The sequence below is a fragment of the Halyomorpha halys genome, unplaced genomic scaffold, assembly GCF_000696795.3.
Source record: "Halyomorpha halys isolate HHAL.00 unplaced genomic scaffold, Hhal_1.1 Scaffold470.1, whole genome shotgun sequence".
Lineage (NCBI taxonomy): Eukaryota > Metazoa > Arthropoda > Insecta > Hemiptera > Pentatomidae > Halyomorpha > Halyomorpha halys.
The window spans coordinates 811,074-822,720 of record NW_027115723.1 but is presented as its reverse complement, the minus strand read 5'-3'; the positions used below and the strand labels follow the sequence as shown (position 1 = coordinate 822,720).

Here is an 11,647-nt window from a genome sequence, read left to right as displayed (position 1 = left end):
CAAAATACGAAATCTTGAAAATGAGTTGAAACTAGTTGACCGTATATTAATACAAAGAGAAGATAGGGGGAGGGTGGAGATTCTCAGCAAAAAATTAGCAAATAAACAAAACTTCAAATAAATAAGTTTTTTGTGTGTATTTTTTTCTGACCGCACCCCCGACTATCTTCTCCTGAAAATCTTGAAAGCTTATATTTGAATCTGTAGTATAAGACTTCCAGAGAACAAAACATTTTTTGTATAACATTCCATAGAAATCTTAGGTTGCGAATTTTAAACTCTTTTCAAACATAAATAATTCCCTGTAGCACAGATAGGTTGGTGTTGGTCAGTCATGAAATGGTCGTTGTTTATAAAAGTTTACCATAGTTTATGTATGCAAGAAGTTACACATAGCTTATCAAAGAAGTATATATTAAACAACATTAACAACAGAGGTGTGAAAAGAAGACTAAAACTGAACTCAAGGAAAACATCACACAACCAAAAACTTACTTGCTTAACTTCTTATCTATAACCTGAGCTCAGAACCCTTTCAATCTTAAAACTCTCATATCATGGTGATATACTACACATCAGCTTAAAAACATAATTATGTGAATATAATAAAAAATATAGACATTGATAGAATTATATTTAATTAATTATATACTTCTTTATTGTGTTAAAGAGAGGTAAATACTCTCTTTGTGGTTGTTATTTATAGAGACGGTAATTGATGACAGGCATTGGATGTGGAGGCATCATCAATTCTCTCCTAGGCAGTGTATTCTATTCCCGCACGGGACTGCTTTAAAACCTTAAATCCATCATAGCCTATTGTAACCTTTAACTGCCTCTGTGCTAACTGTAAACAGATTTTCTACGGAGGTTTTGAATGTTTAGATGATGTTTTTATTTATTTTATTTTTTATGTTATAACAATTAAATATATGCCACAATTATTGTCCCGTTCATTAAACGTTCAAGAAAGATTTAAATTCTGGTGCGATCGCCCCAATCGATACCAAATTTCTTAAAACTCAATAAATCCTTTGGAAAGTATCATTCAGAATTTCTAAAATTAAATTATTTATATCCATGTTAGCTGACCGATTGACTAAATCTGATTTCAACAGTTTTCAAATAATTACTTTTAATTATATTTCTTGTTTTATAATTATTTCCTTCTTCTTTTGCTGAAATATAAGAGTTTATTAAAATTAACATATGGCTCTTAACTATTTATTTAATGCTAAATTATCATAGAATCGATATTGAAAATACAAAGTGTGATTTTATGGAGATTGTCAATCTTTCAACTGAAAGTCTCATTAAGATATAATATTTTCATGTTATCGAATGCAATGGACCAAACTGTTTTGACCATATTCAAAGAAATAGTCCCATTATGGATTAAATTAGAATTAATTCTCCCCCCCTATCATTGATTTTTGTAAAGCGTTGTTCATTTAGCTGATTCTAATGAACGATCAGTGCGTCTAGAAAATTAACTGCTGATCGATTTTTCTCACCTCGGAAATACGAAAAAAAGCAAACCAAAGACAGCCTACATCTAATATCCCTTTATTGAAATTCATAACCGTATTGTATAATAATTCAATTTTTTTTTTTTTGGATATCAAGGTTTTAAGAATTTAAATTCAAAAAATAGTTTTAAAAAAGTTAAGAATGAAATTTAAGAAATAAGCTCATACACTCAGTACTTTTCATACATTTTAGAGATGCTCCATTAAAAATTACTGAAAGTTGGTGTTAAAACAAATTGATATATAAATTAAAAATTAATATTAAATATTCTAATTGTTATTTAAATTATAATTTTAAAAAAAAATCAAAGTCTAAAAATCCCTAGGTACAAATTGAAAATATTAAAAAATAATTACAAATATTCTATTGAATATTCTATTAATTTTCCAGGAAGTAGCGGGATAAAAAAAAATTTAAGGAGACTGAAAAGGGACTGAAGTTAAATAAATATTTCATCTGTAGGATTGAGAAGAAATAGCAAGAACGATAAAATGGGATGAATATTTTGAACTTTCTTCTATATTTGAACATTCTATAAATCTAAAGTATTTGTATCTATATCTTTTTTTCATCGAAAATTCATCATTCATTAAATAGGAATATAATCTTGCTTCGTTATTTAACACAAACCGAAGCAAAAATAATTACAAAAATAATCACAAATATTCCATTGAAGATTAGAAAAATTTAATGTCATTTTTATTTACTTATTAATTTTATTTTCGTGTAAATTATAGCATAAAAAATATAGAGTAGCATATGAAGTGTTTGTAAATTAGTTTATATCACTTTAAACAATTTTACTGTAACCAATCATAACAAATCAGTTAAAATGTTAATTCATTATTTTTTCAAATATGTGTTCAGTAACTGGAACATGAGTTTTTGACCTGAAAACTTTTTCTCTTAGAAGACCAAACATTCTAAATTCAGAAAGAATTTTTCCTGTTATTTTGTAATTTATTTCAATTTCTCATATTTTTTAATTCATAAGATAAAAGTTGTTAGTAAAAATTTAATCAATATATTAAATTATGACAATGAAATTAAAAGATGTGTAATTAAACAAATTATAAACTTTTCTAATCGATAGTTAGATTATTTTTTGTTAAAAATAATTTTTCTTAAGTATTTATATTTCATTAAAAATATAAGCACTTAGGAAAAAAATTACTTTTTTGTTGTTAGGAAAAATAAATTATAGAAAATATTTATACTACTTATGAAATTTCTATCATCTATCCAATTCCGTGAGCAATTTTCTGGGTACGAACCTTTGCAGTTAACTGTAACTCCTATATTGAGTTGGCATGTCAAAATATTAATATGTAAATAAATTAAAAAAAGTGAGAAAAAAAAATACAGTCTCGATTATTAACTGGACCTTATCTTCATTTTTATTTACTCTTAACAAACACTCCTATTTAGGACAATATCGAGTATATTTATTTATTTGGTGGAGTTTTTGTAATAGCTCAAATAACAAGTCTATGAAATATACTAAGTTATGGTGTGATCAGGCATGTCAGCCTTTGTTAATTTTAATTCTAACTTCCCATATAAACCAACTCAAAGAATGTATATAAGGTGTATTAAGAAATAAAATAAATCTGTGTTATTCTAGTGCCTATGCATTGTTTCTCTACCTTTTTTTTCTTTATTTTATTTTTTTATTATTATTTTTATCTGGCACGCTAAGTTTTATATATATATGTATATTCAATTTAGGTCTTACGATCCCAATCATCCCCCAACGTCCAATATCCCTAGCGTGTTGATTTAGTGTTTCCTATTTACATTTATTTCTAGACCATAGATACTGATCTATGATTGATATTTTCAAATAATTTATATAACAAAGACGTAATGTTTATTTCATTCGATATTGAAAAAAAATTGTTTCCGCCTTCGGAAAATTTTTAAAAACAAATTCCTTCAACTTTCATCGGGTCCTATTGAAAATTATTGCATAATAATATAAATAAATAAATCAAATTAATCAAATTATAATAACTACTTACCATCAAAGTCGACTGTACCCGAGCCATCAGTATCAATTTCAGCGATGATTCCATCTAAATCATCAGACGTCAGTTTGTCGTCTAAGGCAGCTAAGATCTCCCTTAGCGTAGCTGTCGTGATGTAGCCGTTACCTGAAAAGCGCATCTTTATAATTACTTTATTAACGATTATTAGTAATAAGTATACTACTTAATTTTTATTTTTATTTATGGATATGTGCCTTTCGGTTGAAAATCAACAGACATAGCGAAAATAAAAAAAAAATTTAATAATAGGCTTGAAAAAAATTACGGCTTGTTCAATAAACGAATTTCTATAACACGTGAAATATAGATTTACAAAAAAATTACACAGTTCTGAACTTTCTTCACATTGGCTGAAAAGTTAATTGGTTTGAGATTAACAGGATGCTCATCATGGACAAAGGATATGTATTGTTGGACGACAGCATCATTATAATAATTTTCAATTTTATTTGGAATTGAACGTATTCCAAAGATAGTATAGTAGACTGCGTTTACTTTCCTTATAGAGGTCGTCCTACTATTTTCTAGAGCTATTAGAGTTGTTAAAAATTTACTCCAGACTACTGTAAAAGCTTTGGATTTGCATTACAGTTTTATTCTGTGCAATCAACTTCTTGTTTATTACGCCCTATTTACTTTATTTATCTTCTTTCCTTTGACATTTTATAGATGGATATTTATAATACAGACTCTTTTCCTTTAACGATTACGCTTGTCGATATTGGTAATTTATATTTTAGAATGCAGTTCAGTTTCTTTCAGAACTTTTATGATTTTGTCTATGGGATCTGAGTCTTTTAGAGCCAATTCTCTAAGACTTTAAAATCTCAAATAACTAAAATCTTTGGAATACTTTAAATTCAAACACAAACTCAATAAATAAAAAAATTAGTCAGATATACTACTATTTAATACGAAAATGGCCCCTCAAAATTTTCTAATACTGATATATCCTACATTTTTTGTTATTGTTCCGTTTACAGAGTTCGTTACATTGTAGTAAAATTAAATTAAATATCATACAACATTCCTCAAGTATCATCGACTGATACTTAAGGAACAGCATTAAAGTATATTTCGAAAATTTGAGTGTTGGTTCCATTTTGTGTTCGAAAACGGTTTAGCTTACCTTCCCTGTCGTATAACCTGAAGGCCTCCTTCAGCTCCTCCTGCATAGCTTCCGCATCCTCTTCTTCCAGGAAATGTCCAGCGATTTGGCAGAAACCATCGAAGTTAACTTTACCCGTTACTGAAAAAGTAAATAAAAAGTCCACACTTTACGATATTTTAAATATATAAGAGTTAACAGGAGCTAAACAACTCCGAATTCCTAAGAATACAGAAGAATAGTAAGTTAGAGGAAAAATTCTGAAACTTACTATTCTTATGTTTCGTGATATGCCGAATCCGAAATAAATTTTTTACATCTTAAGAAGTTATTTCCTTAATTTATAGGATCATTCGAACCTAATGGCCGGAAACCTGTATTGTTCCTATATATGGTTAGTCACAAAAAAAAAAAAAAAAAAAATATGTGGCAGCTCTAACAACAGCTCGAACAATTCAATTGTTCTAAATATTCTCAGAAAATATTTTAACATTTTTTTTGGGAGGATTTTATTTATTTTATGTACTTATGTTTTTCATTTATTTATTAGAGATGTTATTTATTTTATGTACTTATTTTTTTAATTTATTTATTAGAGATTATATTTATGTTATGTACTTATTTTTTTTCATTTATTTATTGGAGATTTTATTTATTTTATAATAAATTATACAAGAAATTATTTATACTATTTTATTATATTTTTCATTTATTTTTTTATTTATTTTACATTCTTATTTTATTTTATTTTAGTAAAAATTTGATCATTCATCACTATTACCTATTGTCCATAACGGTGTGGCAGTTTGTAATATCTATCAATAAATTCGAATTTAATTTAATTTAATAAGTTCGAATTTAAAAAAAAAAATTTTTTTTTAGAGTATTAATAAATTCTTTCTGAATAATTTCTGCTGGATGAATCTTTTGGAATTAAATTGGAACCAATGATAGAGAACACTTCAAATTATAATGAGCAATGCAATTTTTGCAAAAGTTTCGAGTTTATGTACTTTTTTTTTTTTTTACGTTTTACCAGTACTTTCACAAATTTTGAAAGAACGTAAAGTGTAAATTTTAGAAATCGAAATAATATATGTTTTTTACCTAAAAAGATTATATTTTATAATAAGTACTTTCACGTTACCTCAATTGTCTAACTAATAAAAGATTTAAATAAAAATTTTGCAAAAAGCAATTAAATAATCAACGAATCAGTTATAGGGTAATCAGCTTTAAAAGGGCTGATGAACACCTTTTTTTCTTGCCAAAACCGGATTCGAACTCGGGTCCTTAGAACTAGTAACAGAGTGATAAAACATAATAAAGATCGTATAAACATCCATATTATATACATCCATTAACATACATCCATACATCCATATTAACGTACATCCATATACATATTTGCTTGTCTTATTATCAACGAATTGTAAAAAATATTGTCATAGCTATTCTATACCACCATGAAAAATAATAAATAAATTTGGCTTTGTCATTGAAATAAAAAAAAAAAAAGTAAACGTTATCTGACATGTCCAAGACTGCAAACACTTACATAAATCAATTGTTCCTAAGGTGAAGCTGAAGGAACAAGGCATGGCAAATATTACCAACACTACAATAAAAATGAGGTTAACAATAATATTTTACCTAATATTTTCTATATTAATTAATATACTATGTATAAATTAATGAGCGTAACTGAATATGAAGTATATGGTCGAGGTCGCGGTCAATAGGTAACAAAAATAGTCAACTATTTATTGGTTGACGTTTCGTCCCACTGTTCAGAGCTTCATCAGAGCTAAAAAAGACATAAAACTAATATAAATATGTTGAAAAAGTAAAATAATACATTTGCAACATATTTTTATTTGTTTTGTGTCTTTTTTTAGCTCTGATAAAGTTCTGAACGGTGGGGTGAAACGTCAACAAATAAATATTTTGTTCCCTTTTGACGGCGCCCCGACTATCTCCTAATCAATATTTCCTATATTAATTAATATATTTGTATTAAATATTATAAACATTATTATTATGAAAGGAAAAAACGTTGAAGGGAAACTCATTTGTCACTGGGAGTGATTAATGACTAACCCGACTCTCATAACTCCATCCAGACCAAAGATCCTAAAATAAGATTTTAATGTTTAAACTGGTCTATTTATAATTTCAGAGCCGGAGTTAAACCTAAGAAAAGAAAATATACCTTTTGACCCCAAGCAAATATCATTATGTTCTACTCTGAGAGAGATCCAAATAAGAGTAAATACGTTTGTGAATTCGAAAAATCTAGTCCTTGTTTGCTGTTTGAATCCTTTATACCACCTCCTCTTTGATAAAGATCCACTAAGGAAAATATCAAGGTTTAATTCTCTGGAGAATGGGATTTCTGATGAAACATCTTCTTTACAACTATTGTTACTTTCAGTTGTTTATTAAAATTTCACGAAATAATTTCCATGTATTGTATTAGTAGAAAAATGATTTCCCATATGACTTCAGCAACCGATTTCTGTCAAATTATAGATTGAATATATCGTCGTGGTAAATGCAATAAGTCGTGTGTCAAAATAATTCACCATAAAGTTCATCAGTGTGTTCAGAGCCTTGCTTTATGGAGAAAAAGTATAAGAAGACTAAGCAAAATCAGTCCAGTAATTAAGGAATTTATGACAGAATTTGACTTTGACACTCAAATCGATGTTGGTTTTTAATATTATTCTCAATTTGAAACTCCTCATCTTCAAGTTAAAAAACAAAGTGGAGGTTTTATGGGCATAAAATCAACCATGAAAATCAGCATCAAATTCTGAAAATCTACTACTACAATGACAAAGGTATGATATCAGGTAAAAAAAGACAATGATCCATAATTGGTCATTTTCACTTTTCGAGTCGGATTCGATCCATTTACATATATTTTAGAGTTCATGACAAAAACATACATATGATTGTGACCTATTTGACTGAGGCAACACTAAAAATTCGACCCCATTTTTATGCTAAACAGACAATTTTGGTCAATACGGATCACCTATGTGATGAACTTTTTCGAATACGAAAGAACGAAATTAAAAAAAAAAAAGTTTTTAAATCATTATTCGGTTTGAACATGACCCAAGACAACTTAGTTGATTGATTGACACAGCTTGATTCTATAATTATTCAAGTTTCCATTATTGTTGGAGTTAACTGCGCCAAACTGTTTAACTTACTTGTTCTTCTGTCATTTTTCAATCCTGCCTGTGAAACAGATACCTGGGAATTCACCTAGATCGCCGCCTAACTAGGAATCACCATATCAACATCAAACTAACTCAAATTTATGCAAGGTTAACAATGCTATATAACCAGAAACAACTGTTCTTCTATTTAAAACAATTCTCAGGCCACTGCTGATGTACGGCTGTGAAGTCTGGGAAGTGGCATCCTTTACGAAAAGGAAAACCCTACTAAAATAAAGTCTTAAGAATTGCAGTTAATGCTCCTTAGTTCATAAGAAATAGCCAATTGCATCGCGAATTACAGATGGAGTCAATAGAGGATTATATCAAAAAACGGTTCATGAAGTTCCACTCCCAGTTGCCAAGAGTTTACAACCTGGGAAACCCAACCTCAATCCGAAGACTGAAGCCCAGACTGCTACAGGACATTCTGTTACAAATTTTATTAAATATAAAATTAATTCATAGTCCCACTACCTCTATTTTACTTATTTTATTAATTCATTATTTTTTTTCTCTTTTCTTCTCTCGTCCCTTTTTCAAATTAACTTGTTTCACTATTAGAGCCCAATTGTTTGTTTTATTTAAGTGTACCAATATCGTTATTTTTTATTATTAATTTTACTTTCCTCTCTTAAGAAGCATTATTCTTATCTATTTATTGTATTATTTTTTTTTCTTTTACTAATAACATTGTATATAGGAAGACTATATACTCGCCATAATCAACTGTTTAAAAAAATATATATATAATATAACGGTTTTATCATCCATGTAGGCCCACCAGCCGATCTGGTATAAAATAAAATATATATATGTCATTTTCCAGAATTGGAAATCCTTGTACGAATCATAAATTTAATAATTGGAAAAATTAATCGATTCTCAGCACCAAAACTGACGCAATCATAACCTATATACTTTTTTTTATACATCATATAATTCGAAATTTATCATTAGCACAATATAATTTTTTCGCTCACTCAGATGAGCAAAAGTGTCTACCGTTGTGATGTGATAAATTATGAAGTTGTAAAAAAAGAAAATATATTACGAAAAAAGTGAATTTAGCCGATTTTGAAATTTGTCACAAGTGCAATCAATACAATTTTTTTTCCAGTTTTTCAATTCACTAAAGACACAATAATTTATTAAGATTTCGTATTTCAAAATAGAAGTATTATAATTTTGTACAGGATCTCTAACTTTTTGTAATCGGCTCTTAAATTGTTATTTAACATAGTTCTCTTAAATTTAAACTAATATAAAAAATAACTAAAATAAAGAGTTTATTCCGTTGTCTTCGGATGTAGAAATTATTGAAGTAAATATGTAAGCCACCTAATGGCTCATTGACAGATGAGCTTTCTGTTTGTAGACTCCTTCTTGGCCGGGCTCCAGACCAGACACCTCTTACGCAGAGAGGCTCTGACGATATCAGCCCAAGTCCGTCCTTACTACTCATCATCAAACCATCCGAGTTTACTTCGTAGATATATCATACACAGGTTGTGCTCAACAGTGATCTTCCTGATATTGTCTCTACTAATCTTTCCTGTAACAGTACCGAGATATAATTGTTGAACATGTGGATTACTTTGGTGTAAGAAGGCAAATGCCCACATTTGGAATGCATATATAAAAATGAGGTTGCGATTTAGAATAGTGTTCTTTAATTCTCCTCTCTTCTTGAGTAACTTTCATTTGCGTGTATGGTATTTTCAACTGTTCCTGATACATTCCTATCTTCGTTTAAGGCCTTTCCATAATTACATGATCGGCATACACACACCGCTTCAAGTTTTATTCTGAAATACAGTATAACACACTAAATCCTTGAAATAAACTCCGAAATCAAATTTCATCCCAATTTTACTCATCCTGATTTTCAGTGAAGCCGATCTCTTAGTCATTCAGTATTTCAAAGAGTTTAGAGTTTATTATAAAATGTAGAGCAAACCTTTTCCATCTTCCAAACTCTATCTTTCCTAATCTATCCGCAAAAGTGAATGAACAGGTTGTCAGTCCTAAATATAAATATATTTATTTCTTACAAATATGTTCACTAATAGAGGTATCATGAACAAAGATTTCGTTTTAACAACATTTCCAGAAAGCTAATTTCGGTCTCCAATTTCTTTTATTTTTTCTTAGAAATGGTACAACTTCCCTAATTTTAGTACATTATTTTATTTATCAAAACATCAAAATTAAATTCATTTTATTTACGAAAGTAATTTTTATCATATATATTTATTTATGAATAATTCTCAGGAAAGTAATGTCCTGTTCTTAGTGTCCTATATGTTGTGTTCTAGCTGAGAAAAACATTAAATCGTAATATAAAACTATACCTGAAATTTTTTTTTTCTTTTATCGGTGAAATATTTCTTTTGTTTAAAAAATTTGTTGAATCCATTGATATGTCATCAACAATCCAGTCCAGGTACGATCTTACCAACTTTGGGAATTTGTAGAAGGATTTCCTTTGTTACATATATATCAAACTTGTTTTTCTATCACAGGGCAGAATACTTCTGTATGATAAAAAATGATTACCCTCATTTATGGAACTGATAGGTTATGATATTAAGACGACGAAGTAAATATAATAGCAGAACATATGCGTCAAGGTCTTGTCCTTTTTTCGTTCCTCGAATTTTCGCGGTCAGAATTGTATATTGTCGGGTTTACTTTCTCGCGTTTTTATTTTCTTACACTTCTAAGTTGTGTAGGACGTAGACTAATCTCTCCAAAAAAAGCTTAAGCATCTCCTGTAACTCTAAATTACCAAACTAAATGCATCATGCTCCTTGCCTTATTGCTCATTTGAGTATTACATATTTTTACTTATTGCTTAATATTTGTGCAATATACGATGCATTTTATATTTCTATAACAAAACAAAACTAGCAGGATATTATAGAGAAATCTTCATATTTCATCATGGTCCTGTCCATCATGATCTCATCTTCCATAAACTCGATAGCAAGATCATGACCGCTAGAGGAACGACATTTTAGGATCGTTCCTAGCTTTTCTGGGATCCAATCCAATATTCACCCATCTAATACATAGCCACATGGAAATTTTTTCGCCTGCCTTTCTGTAGGTATGTAGCGATACTTTGAGAGAAGTTCTCAACCGATTGTCAAATTTAATGATTCAAATTACTCAGTGATGATCTCAAAATACTGTTGTCGCGTCATGGCTCTGTTGCCAGCTTTATTTATTCCTTTTTAAAGAAACTACTGGATGTACAGTGAATTTCAATATGAGTGTTCAACAGAGGACCATCACCATTTTTTCCCAGCTGGTTTGTATAACTTAACATTTCTGAAAACGTGAACTCAAATTCGAAAATTGAAAATTTTCTTTTAAAAGTATCCGTTTAAACGTGCCTATTTCGAAAAAATTAGGAATTTATATATCGCAAGATTTGAATCAGAAATTAATAGTGTGGGGTATTTGATTAGAAACATGAAGTTCTAACGAGTAAAGCTGGTCCCCTAGATGAGTATAAAACTATGCACATAAATTCAAACTTCTCTCCTCACAGTGGCAGCAAATATTTGTAATAAATAAAGGTCAGGATAAATTTTTTTTTTTCATTTTTCGGTTAGACATTTCTATTGTAAAAATTATTCATTTTTTTAGTTACTAATAACAAAAAATTCTTAATTTGGATATTTCTCTGAATACCTGGTTGTTTTCGACCATAGAAATACAGT

General features: G+C 28.9%; 1 protein-coding gene across 1 annotated transcript in view; it reads right to left on the bottom strand.

The window, feature by feature from the left end:
• The window catches only part of LOC106683152 (Troponin C at 25D), a 7,871-nt gene extending 1,584 nt beyond the window's left edge, over positions 1–6,287 (bottom strand). Inside the window, exons 1-3 of the mRNA XM_067052742.1 lie at positions 6,245–6,287; positions 4,708–4,827; positions 3,552–3,683 (exon numbers count right to left, since the gene is read on the bottom strand). Of these exons, the coding sequence (XP_066908843.1) occupies positions 3,552–3,683; positions 4,708–4,827; positions 6,245–6,287 (295 nt within the window). The remainder of the gene's footprint in view (positions 1–3,551; positions 3,684–4,707; positions 4,828–6,244) is intronic.
• Positions 6,288–11,647: the final 5,360 nt, after the last annotated feature.